Consider the following 17,880-nt stretch of genomic DNA (forward strand, 5'->3'; position numbering starts at 1 on the left):
TGTCAGTGAATGTAGGTTTGCGGCAGGGGTGTGTGATGTCTCCATGGTTGTTTAATTTGTTTATGGATGGGGTTGTTAGGGAGGTGAATGCAAGAGTTTTGGAAAGAGGGGCAAGTATGAAGTCTGTTGTGGATGAGAGAGCTTGGGAAGTGAGTCAGTTGTTGTTCGCTGATGATAGAGGGCTGGTGGCTGATTCATGTGAGAAACTGCAGAAGCTGGTGACTGAGTTTGGTAAAGTGTGTGAAAGAAGAAAGTTAAGAGTAAATGTGAATAAGAGCAAGGTTATTAGGTACAGTAGGGTTGAGGGTCAAGTCAATTGGGAGGTAAGTTTGAATGGAGAAAAACTGGAGGAAGTACAGTGTTTTAGATATCTGGGAGTGGATCTGGCAGCGGATGGAACCATGGAAGCAGAAGTGAATCATAGGGTGGGGGAGGGGGCGAAAATCCTGGGAGCCTTGAAGAATATGTGTAAGTGGAGAACATTATCTCTGAAAGCAAAAATGTGTATGTTTGAAGGAATAGTGGTTCCAACAATGTTGTATGGTTGCGAGGCGTGGGCTATGGATAGAGTTGTGCACAGGAGGGTGGATGTGCTGGAAATGAGATGTTTGAGGACAATGTGTGGTGTGAGGTGGTTTGATCGAGTGAGTAATGTAAGGGTAAGAGAGATGTGTGGAAATAAAAAGAGCGTGGTTGAGAGAGCAGAAGAGGGTGTTTTGAAATGGTTTGGGCACATGGAGAGAATGAGTGAGGAAAGATTGACCAAGAGGATATATGTGTCGGAGGTGGAGGGAACGAGGAGAAGTGGGAGACCAAATTGGAGGTGGAAAGATGGAGTGAAAAAGTTTTTGAGTGATTGGGGCCTGAACATGCAGGAGGGTGAAAGGAGGGCAAGGAATAGAATGAATTGGATCGATGTGGTATACCGGGGCTGACGTGCTGTCAGTGGATTGAAGCAGGGCATGTGAAGCGTCTGTGGTAAACCATGGAAAGTTGTGTGGGGCCTGGATGTGGAAAGGGAGCTGTGGTTTCGGGCATTATTGCATGACAGCTAGAGACTGAGTGTGAACGAATGGGGCCTTTGTTGTCTTTTCCTAGTGCTACCTCGCACACATGAGGGGGGGAGGGGGATGGTATTCCATGTGTGGCAAGGTGGCGATGGGAATGAATAAAGGCAGACAGTGTGAATTGTGTGCATGTGTATATATGTATGTGTCTGTGTATATATATATATATATGTGTACATTGAGATGTAAAGGTATGTATATTTGCGTGTGTGGACGTGTATGTATATGCATGTGTATGGGGGTGGGTTGGGCCATTTCTTTCGTCTGTTTCTGTGCACTACCTCGCAAACGCAGGAGACAGCGACAAAGCAAAATTAATAAATAAATATATGGCCCAACCCACCCACATACACATGTATATACATAAATGCCCACACACATATATATACAAACATTTCAATGTATACATATATATACATACACAGCCATATACATATTTACATATGTACACATCCACACTGGCTGCCTTGATCCATTCCCGCCACCACCCCGCCTCACATGAAATGACACACCCCTCCCCCGCGTGCGTGCAAGGTAGCACTAGGAAAAGACAACAAAGGCCACATTCGTTCACTCTCAGTCTCTAGCTGTCATGTGTAATGCACCAAAACCACAGCTCCCTTTCCACATCTAGGCCCCACAAAACTTTCCATGGTTTACTCCAGATGCTTCACATGCCCTGGTTCAATCTATTGACAGCATGTCGACCCCAGTATACCACATCGTTCCAATTCACTCTCTTCCTTACATGCTTTTCACCCTCCTGTATGTTCAGGCCCCGATCACTCAAAATCTTTTTCACTCGATCCTTCCCCCTCCATTTTGGTCTCCCACTTCTCCTCGTCCCCTCCACCTCTGACACATATATCCTCTTGGTCAATCTTTCCTCACTCATTCTCTCCATGTGACCAAACCATTTTGATACACCCTCTTCAGCTCTCTCAACCACACTCTTTTTATTACCACACACCTCTCTTACCCTTTCATTACTTACTCAATCAAACCACCTCACACCACATATTGTCCTCAAACATCTCATTTCCAACCCATCCACCTTGCTCTGCACAACCCTATCTATTGCCCATGCCTTTCAACCATACAACATTGTTGGAACACTATTCCTTCAAACATACCCATTTTTGCTTTCCGAGATAACATTCTCCCCTTCCACACATTCTTCAACACTCCCAGAACCTTCGCAACCTCCCCACCCTGTGACTCACTTCTGCTTCCTTGGTTCCATCCGCTGCCAAATCCACTCCCAGATATCTAAAACACTTCACTTCCTCCAGTTTTTCTCCAAACCTACCTCTCAGTTTCCTCGTCCCTCAACCTTACTGAACCTAACAACCTTGCTCCCATTCCCATTTACTCTCAACTTTCTTCTTTCACCCACTTTACCAAACTCAGTCACCAGCTTCTGCAGTTTCTCACCCAAATCAGCCACAAGCACTGTATCATCAGTGAACAACAAGTGACTCACTTCCCAATCGCTCTCATCCTCTCCAAAACTCTTGCATTCACCTCTAACAACCCCATCTGTAAACAAATTAAACAGCCATTGAGACATCACGCACACCTGCCACAAACCGACATTCACTGAGAACCAATCAATTTCCTCTCTTCCTACTCCTACACATGCCTTACATCCTTGAAAAAAATTTTCACTGCTTCTAGCAACTTACCTCCCACACCATGTACTCTTAATACCTTCCATTAAGCATCTCTATCCACTCTATCATATGCTTTCTCCAGATCCATAAATGTTACATTCAAATCCATACAGTCTTCAAAGCACACACTTTATCCACACATCCTCTACCACATCTGAAACCAGACTGCTCTTCCCCAATCTGATGCTCTGTATATGTCATGACCCTCTAAGTCAATACCCACCCATGTACTTTCCCAGGAATACTCAACAAACTTATACCTCTGTAGTACGAACACTCACCTTTATCTCTTTTGCTTTTATACAATGGCACTATGCATGCATTCTGCCAATCCTCAGGTACTTCATCACGAACCATACTTACACTGAATATCCTTACCAACCAATCAACAACATTGTCACCCCCGTTTTTTTAATAAATTCTACTGCAATACCATCCAAACCCGCCGCCTTGCTGGCTTTCATCTTCTGCAAAGCTTTCACTACCTCTTCTCTGTTTACCAAACCATTCTCCTTGACCCTTTCACTTTGCACACCACGGCAACCAAAACACCCTATATCTGTCACTCTATCATCAAACACATTCAGCAAGCCTTCAAAATATTCACTCCATCTCCTCACTTCACAACTACTTGTTTTTACCTCCCCATTAACCCCCTTTACTGATGTTCCCATTTGTTCTCTTGTCTTACTCACTTTATTTACCTCCTTCCAAAACATCTTATTCTCTCCAAAATTCACTGATACCCTCTCACCCTAACTCTCATTTGCCCTTTTTCACCTCTTGCAACTTTCTCTTGACCTCCTGCCTCTTTCTGTTATACATCTCCCAGTCATTCGCTCTCCTTCCCTGCAAAAATCAACCAAACGCCTCTCTCTTCTCTTTCAGTAACAATCCCACTTCATCGCACCACTCTCTACCCTTTCTGATCTGCCCACCTCCCACCCTTCTCATGCCACTGGTATCTTTTGCACAAGCCATCACTGCTTCCCTAAATACATCCCATTCCTTCCCCACTCCCTGTACATCCTTTGTTCTCACCTTTTTCCATTCTGCACTCAATCTCTCCTGGTACTTCCTCACTTACTCTCACCACTCTCTTCACCCCAACATTCTCTCTTCTTTTCTGAAAGCCTCTTCAAATCTTCACCTTTGCCTCCACTAGAAAATGATCAGACATCCCTTCAGTAACCCTGCTCAGCACATTAACACCCAAAAGTCTCTCTTTCATGCTCCTATCAATTAACACATAATTCAATAATGCTCTCTGGCCGTTTTTCCTACTTACATATGTATATTTATGTATATATCTCTTTAAACCAGGTATTCCCAGTCACCAGTCCCTTTTCAGCACATAAATCTACAAGCTCTTCACCTTTTCCATTTACAACGTTAAACACCCCATGTACACCAATTATACCCTCAACTGCCACATTACTCCCTTTGCATTCAAATCACCCTTCACTATAACCTGGTCTCGTGCATTGTAGGTGCTAATACACTCGCTCAGCTGCTCCCAAAACACTTGCCTCTCATGGTCTTTCTTCTCATGCCCAGGTGCATATGCACCAATAATTACCCATCTCTCTCCATCAACTTTCAGTTTTAACCATATCAATCTAGAGTTTACTTTCTTACACTATCACATACTCCCACCACTCCTGTTTCAAGAGTACTGCTACTCCTTCCCTTGCTCTTGTCCTCTTACTAACCCTTAACTTTACTCCCAAGACATTCCCAAACCACTCTTCACCTTTACTCTTTACTTCATTTCACTCAGAGCCAAAACATCCAGTTTCCTTTCCACAAATATACTACCTATCTCTCATTTTTCTCATCTTCGTTACATCCACACACATTTAAACACCCCAATCTGATCCTTTTAGGAGGATGAGCACTCCTCGCATGACTCCTTCTGTTTCCCCATTTGGAAAGTTAAAATACAAAGAGGGGAGGGTATGTAGCCCCCACTCCCGTCCTCTCTAGTCGCCTTCTGCGACACGCGGGGAATGCGTGGAAAGTATTCTTTCCCCCCTATTCCCAGGGATAATAATATATATATGTATTTTTTTTTTCAAACTATTCGCTATTTCCCGCATTAGCGAGGTAGCGTTAAGAACAGAGGACTGGGCCTCTGAGGGTACATCCTCACCCGGCCCCCTTCTCTGTCCCTTCTTTTGGAAAAATACAAAAAAAGAGAGGGGAGGATTTCCAGCCCCCCGCTCCCTCCCCTTTTAGTCGCCTTCTATGATACACAGGGAATACGTGGGAAGTATTCTTTCTCCCCTATCCCCTATATATATATATATATATATATATATATATATCCCTGGGGATAGGGGAGAAAGAATGCTTCCCACGTATTCACTGCGTGTCGTAGAAGGCGACTAAAAGGGAAGGGAGTGGGGGGGCTGGAAATCCTCCCCTCTCGTTTTTTTTTAATTTTCCAAAAGAAGGAACAGAGAGTTGGGCCAGGTGAGGGTTTTCCCTCAAAGGCCCACTCCTCTGTTCTTAACGCTACCTCGCTAATGCGGGAAATGGCGAATAGTTTGAAAGAAGAAAAAAGAAAGAATGTAGGTTTGCGGCAGGGGTGTGTGATGTCTCCATGGTTGTTTAATTTGTTTATGGATGGGGTTGTTAGGGAGGTGAATGCAAGAGTTTTGGAAAGAGGGGCAAGTATGAAGTCTGTTGGGGATGAGAGAGCTTGGGAAGTGAGTCAGTTGTTGTTCGCTGATGATACAGCGCTGGTGGCTGATTCATGTGAGAAACTGCAGAAGCTGGTGACTGAGTTTGGTAAAGTGTGTGAAAGAAGAAAGTTAGGAGTAAATGTGAATAAGAGCAAGGTTATTAGGTACAGTAGGGTTGAGGGTCAAGTCAATTGGGAGGTGAGTTTGAATGGAGAAAAACTGGAGGAAGTGAAGTGTTTTAGATATCTGGGAGTGGATCTGTCAGCGGATGGAACCATGGAAGCGGAAGTGGATCATAGGGTGGGGGAGGGGGCGAAAATTTTGGGAGCCTTGAAGAATGTGTGGAAGTCGAGAACATTATCTCGGAAAGCAAAAATGGGTATGTTTGAAGGAATAGTGGTTCCAACAATGTTGTATGGTTGCGAGGTGTGGGCTATGGATAGAGTTGTGCGCAGGAGGATGGATGTGCTGGAAATGAGATGTTTGAGGACAATGTGTGGTGTGAGGTGGTTTGATCGAGTAAGTAACGTAAGGGTAAGAGAGATGTGTGGAAATAAAAAGAGCGTGGTTGAGAGAGCAGAAGAGGGTGTTTTGAAATGGTTTGGGCACATGTAGAGAATGAGTGAGGAAAGATTGACCAAGAGGATATATGTGTCGGAGGTGGAGGGAACGAGGAGAAGTGGGAGACCAAATTGGAGGTGGAAAGATGGAGTGAAAAAGATTTTGTGTGATCGAGGCCTGAACATGCAGGAGGGTGAAAGGAGGGCAAGGAATAGAGTGAATTGGAGCGATGTGGTATACAGGGGTTGACGTGCTGTCAGTGGAGTGAATCAAGGCATGTGAGGCGTCTGGGGTGGAACCATGGAAAGCTGTGTAGGTAGGTATACTCGTGTGTGGACATGTGTATGTACATGTGTATGGGGGGGGGGTTGGGCCATTTCTTTCGTCTGTTTCCTTGCGCTACCTCGCAGACGCGGGAGACAGCGACAAAGTATAAAAAAAAAAAAAAATGTAAACAAATAATCATTTCTAAATGCCTCGATCTTCTACTGCTTGGTGTTCTTGTAACTGAAACTAAGAAACATACATTGTTTTGAACATTTTATTGTCTCGAATTATGGAGAACAAAGGTATTACGGAATAATGTACTGAAACCAAAGTTTGCCATCCCCAGCCTGAAGTAGTCTTCAGGGCTTGGCCTTAGCTGGTAGCCTCTGGTTACATGACTCCTAGAGATTTATGAAATTGATTTGGCTGTTTCTAATATTGTATCACAAATGCGGGAAAGGCAGTTATGCGTAAAAAGTTAACATCATTATTACTGTTATTACTTTTGGATAAAGAATGTTATAAATCATTGGCACTGGTATCCATATGATAACTAGGTTTGTTTTGTATATGTGTGTATGTGGGTGGGTGAGTGGGGCTGAGGGGATTCTATCACCCTTTATTCTGGTGATGACACACATTATCACATAAGGGAAGAGTTTATGTATAAACTTTTTTTCAGGACTTATATATGATCCAAGGTAAAGTTGTACCATATTGTTATGTTTCCAAGTAAATTATATATTATTCAGGTTATAAGTCAATTTAAGCATTAGGTTTTCCTTAAACTGAACTTTTCTTCAGTCTTTGTGACCATATTGATTTTGCAGCAAGCCATGGAGCAGATGGTTCTCAAGTCAGTGTGGTGCGAATGGGAAGTGGCGGATTAGAGAATCTCAGTGAAGCAAATGTTGTGTCTTCATTTGCAACTTCTGATGGTACTCAACATGTTAATTTAACTGTTGAGGGATACCCAGCCATCCCAGTTCAAGGTTAGACGATATTAATTTTCAACTGAATTAATGTGGAACTTAGACAAAACTTCTTACGGGTAATTTCTAGGGTAAATTTTTTGTTGAACCATGTTCAGTATAACTTACATTGCATTACACAGACTGAACTGTGATATTCATTGGAAGTATGGCAATACACATACAGTATTTTATCATTCAGTTGGGTACTCATGTGATTTTTTATTTTGAGCTTTTTACTTTCACTAGTGAATTACAGCTTCAAAGCTTGTATTCCTTTGAATCATGAATTAAGGAATGACGTTTGAATATTGAATCCACCATATTTAATGCCAGATTTATTCATATTACACCATTGATTTTTCATTTTTTGATATTTTCACCAATGTATTTACATTTCATGAGTAGATGAAAGTTAGTGGTGAAAGTTATAAGAAAAAAGAGTGTTTGCAGCTTTCTTGGATTAGAAAAATGTACTTGATGAAGTTGGTAGAGAAGCCATCAGGAAACTGATAACACTGTATGGTATACAAGGAACACTTTTCAATGCTGTTAGAAGCCTTTATAATGGAAGTATTGCTTATGTGAAAGTAATTGTTTGTGTCAATGAGTGGTTTGTAATAAGTGTGAATGTACAATAAGGTTGTTTGATGTTACCACTGTTATTTAACTCGTAAATGCACCTGTAGAATAATGAGATGTCACAGAAAATGTGCTGTAATTGGCAATAACTCCCCTTATATGCATATCATTTGTAATCAAGTTCTTTTTCTTAACACAGACCTTCAAAACTGTTTTCTCTGAAACATGATCAGTTGACTAATTTAGCTCTTACTAATGATGGCAGACAGCAGAATGCCCAAGAATCATTATTTATCCTGTTCATGCATAACATCAAAATCATTAATACACCTGCCCATCACATTGTTCACTAATCTCCATCATCTTGATATAACACCAATAGGACTAGGCATCACATATGATACACTCATGACATTTGCTCTTTAATATAATAACATCAGGGCAATATGAAAAGTAAGTACTGTGAGAGCCCTTACAGGATCACCATTTGGCAAACTAAGTGAAACCAAATACTGTGAAGGGGTGGGGGATGAAGAAAGTGGAGTCAGGAAACTTTCAGGCCTGGCCACAGACTTGGAGAAGGTGAGATGTGATTTAGTAAATGAAAAACATATCCAAGGGATGGACAAAGTCTGTAGATATCACACAGGAAAATTGCATGTATTGTAAAACTGGAATATTGTACTGGAAAAAAATGTGAATATAGATATCCTAAATTCACATTTTTTCCAGTACAATATTCCAGTTTTACAATACATGCAATTTTCCTTTGTGTGATATCTACAGACTTTGTCCATCCCTTGGATATATTTTTCATTTACTAAATCACATCTCACCTTCTCCAAGTCTGTGGCCAGGCCTGAAAGTTTCCTGACTCCACTTTCTTCATCCCCCACCCCTTCACAGTATTTGGTTTCACTTAGTTTGCCAAATGGTGATCCTGTAAGGGCTCTGACAGTACTTACTTTTCATATTGCCCTGATGTTATTATATTAAAGAGCAAATGTCATGAGTGCACCATATGTGATGCCAAGTCCTGTTGGTGTTATATCAAGATTATGGAGATTGGTGAACAATGTGATGTGCAGGTGTATTAATGATTTTGATGTTATGCATGAACAGGATAAATAATGATTCTTGGGGATTCTGCTGTCTGCCATCATTAGTAAGTGCTAAATTAGTCAACTGATCATGTTTTAGAGAAAACAGTTTTGAAGGTCTGTGTTAAGAAAAAGAACTTGATTACAAATGATATGCATATAAGGGGAGTTATTGCCAATTACAGCACATTTTCTGTGACATCTCATTATTCTATGGTGCATTTTACGAGTTAAATAACAGTGGCAACATCAAACAACCTTATTGTACATTCACACTAATTACAAACCACTCATTGACACCTACAATTACTTTCACATAAGCAATACTTCCATTATAAAGGCTTCTAACAGCATTGAAAAGTGTTCCGTGTATACCACACATTCCTCACGTGTTGTAGAAGGCAACTAAAGGGGACGGGAGCGGGGGGGCTAGAAACCCTCCCCTCCTTGTATTTTAACTTTCTAAAAGGGGAAACAGAAGAAGGAGTCACGTGGGGAGTGCTCACCCTCCTCGAAGGCTCAGATTGGGGTGTCTAAATGTGTGTGGATGTAACCAAGATGAGAAAAAAGGAGATATAGGTAGTATGTTTGAGGAAAGGAACCTGGATGTTTTGGCTCTGAGGGTAAAGGGGAAGAGTGGTTTGGGAATGTCTTGGGAGTAAAGTCAGGGGTTAGTGAGAGGACAAGAGCAAGGGAAGGAGTAGCACTACTCCTGAATTGGGAGTGGTGGGAGTATGTGATAGAGTGTAAGAAAGTAAACTCTAGATTGATATGGGTAAAACTGAAAGTTGATGGAGAGAGATGGGTGATTATTGGTGCTTATGCACCTGGGCATGAGAAGAAAGATCATGAGAGGCAAGTGTTTTGGGAGTAGCTGAATGAGTGTGTTAGTGGTTTTGATGCATGAGACTGGGTTATAGTGATGGGTGATTTGAATGCAAAGGTGAGTAATGTGGCAGTTGAGGGAATAATTGGTATACATGGGGTGATCAATGTTGTAAATGGAAATGGTGAAGAGCTTGTAGATTTATGTGCTGAAAAAGGATTGGTGATTGGGAATACCTGTTTTAAAAAGAGAGATATACATAAGTATACGTATGTAAGTAGGAGAGATGGCCAGAGAGCATTATAGGATTATGTGTTAATTGATAGGCGCTGCGATAGAGAGACTTTTGGATGTTAATGTACTGAGAGGTGCAACTGGAGGGATGTCTGATCATTATCTTGTGGAGGCGAAGGTGAAGATTTGTAGAGGTTTTCAGAAAAGAAGAGAGAATGTTGGGGTGAAGAGAGTGGTGAGAGTAAGTGAGCTTGGGAAGGAGACTTGTGTGAGGAAGTACCAGGAGAGACTGAGTACAGAATGGAAAAAGGTGAGAACAAAGGAGGTAAAGGGAGTGGGAGAGGAATGGGATGTATTTAGGGAAGCAGTGATGGCTTGCGCAAAAGATGCTTGTGGCATGAGAAGGGTGGGAGGTGGGCAGATTAGAAAGGGTAGTGAGTGGTGGGATGAAGAAGTAATATTATTAGTGAAAGAGAAGAGAGAGGCATTTGGACGATTTTTGCAGGGAAATAATGTAGATGACCTGGAGATGTATAAAAGAAAGAGGCAGGAGGTCAAGAGAAAGGTGCAAGAGGTGAAAAAGATTGCAAATGAGAGTTTGGGTGAGAGAGTATCATTAAATTTTAGGGAGAATAAAAAGATGTTTTGGAAAGAGGTAAATAAAGTGCGTAAGACAAGGGAACAAATGGGTACTTCAGTGAAAGGGGCAAATGGGGAGGTGATAACAAATAGTGGTGTTGTGAGAAGGAGATGGAGTGAGTATTTTGAAGGTTTGTTGAATGTGTTTGATGATAGAGTGGCAGATATAGGGTGTTTTGGTCGAGGTGGTGTGCAAAGTGAGAGGGTTAGGGAAAACGATTTGGTAAACTGAGAAGAGGTAGTAAAAGCTTTGCGGAAGATGAAAGCCGGTAAGGCAGCGGGTTTGGATGGTATTGCAGTGGAATTTTTTAAAAAGGGGGGTGACTGTATTGTTGAGTGGTTGTTAAGGTTGTTCATTGTATGTATGACTCATGGTGAGGTGCCTGAGGATTGGCGGAATGCTTGCATAGTGCCTTTGTACAAAAGCAAAGGGGAGAAGAGTAAGTGCTCAAATTTCAGAGGTATAAGTTTGTTGAGTATTCCTGGTAAATTATTTTTTTTTTTTTTTTTTTTTTTTTTTTATACTTTGTCGCTGTCTCCCGCGTTTGCGAGGTAGCGCAAGGAAACAGACGAAAGAAATGGCCCAACCCCCCCCCCCCATACACATGTACATACACTCGTCCACACACGCAAATATACATACCTACACAGCTTTCCATGGTTTACCCCAGACGCTTCACATGCCTTGCTTCAATCCACTGACAGCACGTCAACCCCTGTATACCACATGACTCCAATTCACTCTATTTCTTGCCCTCCTTTCACCCTCCTGCATGTTCAGGCCCCGATCACACAAAATCTTTTTCACTCCATCTTTCCACCTCCAATTTGGTCTCCCTCTTCTCCTCGTTCCCTCCACCTCCGACACATATATCCTCTTGGTCAATCTCTCCTCACTCATTCTCTCCATGTGCCCAAACCATTTCAAAACACCCTCTTCTGCTCTCTCAACCACGCTCTTTTTATTTCCACACATCTCTCTCACCATTACGTTACTTACTCGATCAAACCACCTCACACCACACATTGTCCTCAAACATCTCATTTCCAGCACATCCATCCTCCTGCGCACATCTCTATCCATAGCCCACGCCTCGCAACCATACAACATTGTTGGAACCACTATTCCCTCAAACATACCCATTTTTGCTTTCCGAGATAATGTTCTCGACTTCCACACATTTTTCAAGGCTCCCAAAATTTTCGCCCCCTCCCCCACCCTATGATCCACTTCCGCTTCCATGGTTCCATCCGCTGACAGATCCACTCCCAGATATCTAAAACACTTCACTTCCTCCAGTTTTTCTCCATTCAAACTCACCTCCCAATTGACTTGACCCTCACCCCTACTGTACCTAATAACCTTGCTCTTATTCACATTTACTCTCAACTTTCTTCTTCCACACACTTTACCAAACTCAGTCACCAGCTTCTGCAGTTTCTCACATGAATCAGCCACCAGCGCTGTATCATCAGCGAACAACAACTGACTCACTTCCCAAGCTCTCTCATCCCCAACAGACTTCATACTTGCCCCTCTTTCCAGGACTCTTGCATTTACCTCCCTTACAACCCCATCCATAAACAAATTAAACAACCATGGAGACATCACACATCCCTGCCGCAAACCTACATTCACTGAGAACCAATCACTTTCCTCTCTTCCTACACGTACACATGCCTTACATCCTCGATAAAAACTTTTCACTGCTTCTAACAACTTGCCTCCCACACCATATATTCTTAATACCTTCCACAGAGCATCTCTATCAACTCTATCATATGCCTTCTCCAGATCCATAAATGCTACATACAAATCCATTTGCTTTTCTAAGTATTTCTCACATACATTCTTCAAAGCAAACACCTGATCCACACATCCTCTACCACTTCTGAAACCGCACTGCTCTTCCCCAATCTGATGCTCTGTACATGCCTTCACCCTCTCAATCAATACCCTCCCATATAATTTACCAGGAATACTCAACAAACTTATACCTCTGTAATTTGAGCACTCACTCTTATCCCCTTTGCCTTTGTACAATGGCACTATGCACGCATTCCGCCATCCTCAGGCACCTCACCATGAGTCATACATACATTAAATAACCTTACCAACCAGTCAACAATACAGTCACCCCCTTTTTTAATAAATTCCACTGCAATACCATCCAAACCTGCTGCCTTGCCGGCTTTCATCTTCCGCAAAGCTTTTACTACCTCTTCTCTGTTTACCAAATCATTTTCCCTAACCCTCTCACTTTGCACACCACCTCGACCAAAACACCCTATATCTGCCACTCTGTCATCAGACACATTCAACAAACCTTCAAAATACTCATTCCATCTCCTTCTCACATCACCGCTACTTGTTATCACCTCCCCATTTACGCCCTTCACTGAAGTTCCCATTTGCTCCCTTGTCTTACGCACCCTATTTACCTCCTTCCAGAACATCTTTTTATTCTCCCTAAAATTTACTGATACTCTCTCACCCCAACTCTCATTTGCCCTTTTTTTCACCTCTTGCACCTTTCTCTTGACCTCCTGTCTCTTTCTTTTATACTTCTCCCACTCAATTGCATTTTTTTCCTGCAAAAATCGTCCAAATGCCTCTCTCTTCTCTTTCACTAATACTCTTACTTCTTCATCCCACCACTCACTACCCTTTCTAAACAGCCCACCTCCCACTCTTCTCATGCCACAAGCATCTTTTGCGCAATCCATCACTGATTCCCTAAATACATCCCATTCCTCCCCCACTCCCCTTACTTCCATTGTTCTCACCTTTTTCCATTCTGTACACAGTCTCTCCTGGTACTTCCCCACACAGGTCTCCTTCCCAAGCTCACTTACTCTCACCACCTTCTTCACCCCAACATTCACTCCTCTTTTCTGAAAACCCACACTAATCTTCACCTTAGCCTCCACAAGATAATGATCAGACATCCCTCCAGTAGCACCTCTCAGCACATTAACATCCAAAAGTCTCTCTTTCGCACGCCTGTCAATTAACACGTAATCCAATAACGCTCTCTGGCCATCTCTCCTACTTACATAAGTATACTTATGTATATCTCGCTTTTTAAACCAGGTATTCCCAATCATCAGTCCTTTTTCAGCACATAAATCTACAAGCTCTTCACCATTTCCATTTACAACACTGAACACCCCATGCATACCAATTATTCCCTCAACTGCCACATTACTCACCTTTGCATTCAAATCACCCATCACTATAACCCGGTCTCGTGCATCAAAACCGCTAACACACTCATTTAGCTGCTCCCAAAACACTTGCCTCTCATGAACTTTCTTCTCATGCCCAGGTGCATATGCACTAATAATCACCCACCTCTCTCCATCAACTTTCAATTTTACCCATATTAATCGAGAATTTACTTTCTTACATTCTATCACATACTCCCACAACTCCTGTTTCAGGAGTATTGCTACTCCTTCCCTTGCTCTTGTCCTCTCACTAACCCCTGACTTCACTCCCCAGACATTTCCAAACCACTCTTCCCCTTTACCCTTGAGCTTCGTTTCACTCAGAGCCAAAACATCCAGGTTCCTTTCCTCAAACATACTACCTATCTCTCCTTTTTTCACATCTTGGTTACATCCACACACATTTAGGCACCCCACTCTGAGCCTTCGAGGAGGATGATCACTCCCCGCGTGACTCCTTCTTCTGTTTCCCATTTTAGAAAGTTAATACAAGGAGGGGAGGATTTCCGGCCCCCCGCTCCCGTCCCCTCTAGTCGCTTTCTACGACACGCGAGGAATACGTGGGAAGTATTCTTTCACCCCTATCCCCAGGGATAATATACATATACACACACACACACACACATACGCACATACACACACACACACACACATACATATATATACATATGAAAAATGTAAGAAACAATTTAGAAAACAAACTTTTAGCTTGAAATGAATGAAAAAAAATGAATGTCACATAATGGTTCAACCTCTGGCTATGGAAAGGAAATGTACAATTTATTCACACAAACGTCAATAGCAGTTCTCATCAATTTCACCACTGTATCAATAAGCTTCAATGTCTAAGCTACATTTTTCTCCAACTTCACTATTTTCTTGTCAAAAACACCATGCATGAAAACTATCACTCCATTAACACAACTATAAACATTTACTTCCCCTTTAAAAGTTCTGGGGAAGTCTGTCTCGATACACTGCGGCGAGGCGACGCGACGCTGACACAATCACTGTCACAATATCACTTCTGGTAAATTATATGGGAGGGTATTGATTGAGAGGGTGAAGGCATGTACAGAGCATCAGATTGGGGAAGAGCAGTGTGGTTTCAGAAGTGGTAGAGGATGTGTAGATCAGGTGTTTGCTTTGAAGAATGTATGTGAGAAATACTTAGAAAAGCAAATGGATTTGTATGTAGCATTTATGGATCTGGAGAAGGCATATGATAGAGTTGATAGAGATGCTCTGTGGAAGGTATTGAGAATATATGGTATGGGAGGCAAGTTCTTAGAAGCAGTGAAAAGTTTTTATCGAGGATGTAAGGCAAGTGTACGTGTAGGAAGAGAGGAAAGTGATTGGTTCTCAGTGAATGTAGGTTTGCGGCAGGGGTGTGTGATGTCTCCATGGTTGTTTAATTTGTTTATGGATGGGGTTGTTAGGAAGGTGAATGCAAGAGTTTTGGAAAGAGGGGCAAGTATGCAGTCTGTTGTGGATGAGAGAGCTTAGGAAGTGAGTCAGTTGTTGTTCGCTGATGATACAGCGCTGGTGGCTGATTCATGTGAGAAACTGCAGAAGCTGGTGACTGAGTTTGGTAAAGTGTGTGAAAGAAGAAAGCTGAGAATAAATGTGAATAAGAGCAAGGTTATTAGGTACAGTAGGGTTGAGGATCAAGTCAATTGGGAGGTAAGTTTGAATGGAGAAAAAAATGGAGGAAGCAAAGTGTTTTATATATCTGGGAGTGGATTTGGCAATGGATGGAACCATGGAAGCGGAATTGAATCAGAGGTTGGGGGAGGGGGCATAAATTCTGGGAGCCTTGAAGAATGTGTGGAAGTTGAGAACATTATCTCGGAAAGCAAAAATGGGTATGTTTGAAGGAATAGTGGTTCCAACAATGTATGGTTGCAAGGCGTGGGCTATGGATAGAGTTGTGCGCAGGAGGGTGGATGTGCTGGAAATGAGATGTTTGAGGACATTATGTGGCGTGAAGTGGTTTGATCAAGTAAGTAATGTAAGGGTAAGAGAGCTCTATGGTAATAAAAAGAGTGTGGTTGAGAGAGCAGAAGAGGGTGTTTTGAAATGGTTTGGTCACATGGAGAGAATGAGTAAGGAAAGAGTGACCAAGAGGATATATGTGTCGGAGGTGGAGGGAACGAGGAGAAGTGGGAGACCAAATTTTAGGTGGAAGATGGAGTGAAAAAGATTTTGAGTGATCGGGGCCTGAACGTGCAGGAGGGTGAAAGGCATGTAAGGAATACTGTGAATTGGAACGATGTGGTATACTGGGGTCGACGTGCTGTCAATGGATTAAATCAAGGCATGTGAAGCGTGTGGGGTAAACCATGGAAAGTTCTGTGGGGCCTGGTTGTGGAAAGGGAGCTGTGGTTTCGGTGCATTATTACATGACAGCTAGAGACTGAATGTGAACGGATGTGGCCTTTGTTGTCTTTTCCTAGCACTACCTCGCACACATGATGGGGGAGGGTGTTGTTATTCCATGTGTGGCGGGGTGGCGATGGGAATAAATAAAGGCAGACAGTATTAATTATGTACATGTGTATATATGTACATGTCTGTGTGTGTATATATATGTGTACATTGAGATGTATAGGTATGTATATTTGCATGTGTGGACGTGTATGTATATACATGTGTATGTGGATGGGTTGGGCCATTCTTTCGTCTGTTTCCTTGTGCTACCTCGCTAACGCGGGAGACAGTGACAAAGCAAATAAAATAGATATATATGTTGAGAAGAGGGTATAGGTATGTGTATGTGTGGATGTGCATGTATATACATGTGTGTGTTGGTGGGTTGGGCCATTCTTTCGTCTGTTTCCTTGCGCTACCTCGCTGACGCGGGAGACAGCAACAGATGGGTGATTATTGGTGCATATGCACCTGGGCATGAGAAGAAAGATCATGAGAGGCAAGTGTTTTGGGAGCAGCTGAATGAGTGTGTTAGTGGTTTTGATGCACGAGACCGGGTTATAGTGATGGGTGATTTGAATGCAAAGGTGAGTAATGTGGCAGTTGAGGGAATAATTGGTATACATGGGGTGTTCAGTGTTGTAAATGGAAATGGTGAAGAGCTTGTAGATTTATGTGCTGAAAAAGGACTGATGATTGGGAATACCTGGTTTAAAAAGCGAGATATACATAAGTATACTTATGTAAGTAGGAGAGATGGCCAGAGAGCGTTATTGGATTACGTGTTAATTGACAGGCGCGCGAAAGAGAGACTTTTGGATGTTAATGTGCTGAGAGGTGCAACTGGAGGGATGTCTGATCATTATCTTGTGGAGGCTAAGGTGAAGATTTGTATGGGTTTTCAGAAAAGAAGAGTGAATGTTGGGGTGAAGAGGGTGGTGAGAGTAAGTGAGCTTGGGAAGGAGACTTGTGTGAGGAAGTACCAGGAGAGACTGAGTACAGAATGGAAAAAGGTGAGAACAATGGAAGTAAGGGGAGTGGGGGAGGAATGGGATGTATTTAGGGAATCAGTGATGGATTGCGCAAAAGATGCTTGTGGATGAGAAGAGTGGGAGGTGGGTTGATTAGAAAGGGTAGTGAGTGGTGGGATGAAGAAGTAAGAGTATTAGTGAAAGAGAAGAGAGAGGCATTTGGACGATTTTTGCAGGGAAAAAATGCAATTGAGTGGGAGATGTATAAAAGAAAGAGACAGGAGGTCAAGAGAAAGGTGCAAGAGGTGAAAAAAAGGGCAAATGAGAGTTGGGGTGAGAGAGTATCATTAGATTTTAGGGAGAATAAAAAGATGTTCTGGAAGGAGGTAAATAAAGTGTGTAAGACAAGGGAGCAAATGGGAACTTCAGTGAAGGGCTCAAATGGGGAGGTGATAACAAGTAGTGGTGATGTGAGAAGGAGATGGAGTGAGTATTTTGAAGGTTTGTTGAATGTGTTTGATGATAGAGTGGCAGATATAGGGTGTTTTGGTCGAGGTGGTGTGCAAAGTGAGAGGGTTAGGGAAAATGATTTGGTAAACAGAGAAGAGGTAGTAAAAGCTTTGCAGAAGATGAAAGCCGGC

The 17,880-nt window shown here is 42.4% G+C and overlaps 1 protein-coding gene across 3 annotated transcripts in view; it reads left to right on the forward strand.

Moving 5' to 3' along the window:
- The window catches only part of pps (protein partner of snf), a 424,574-nt gene that overhangs the window by 20,839 nt on the left and 385,855 nt on the right, over window positions 1-17,880 (forward strand). For all 3 annotated transcript variants that reach the window (XM_071664264.1, XM_071664265.1, XM_071664266.1), the window contains exon 3: window positions 7,086-7,247. In XM_071664264.1, coding sequence (XP_071520365.1) covers window positions 7,086-7,247 — 162 coding nt within the window. The remainder of the gene's footprint in view (window positions 1-7,085; window positions 7,248-17,880) is intronic.

The sequence above is a fragment of the Panulirus ornatus genome, chromosome 8 (assembly GCF_036320965.1).
Source record: "Panulirus ornatus isolate Po-2019 chromosome 8, ASM3632096v1, whole genome shotgun sequence".
NCBI lineage: Eukaryota > Metazoa > Arthropoda > Malacostraca > Decapoda > Palinuridae > Panulirus > Panulirus ornatus.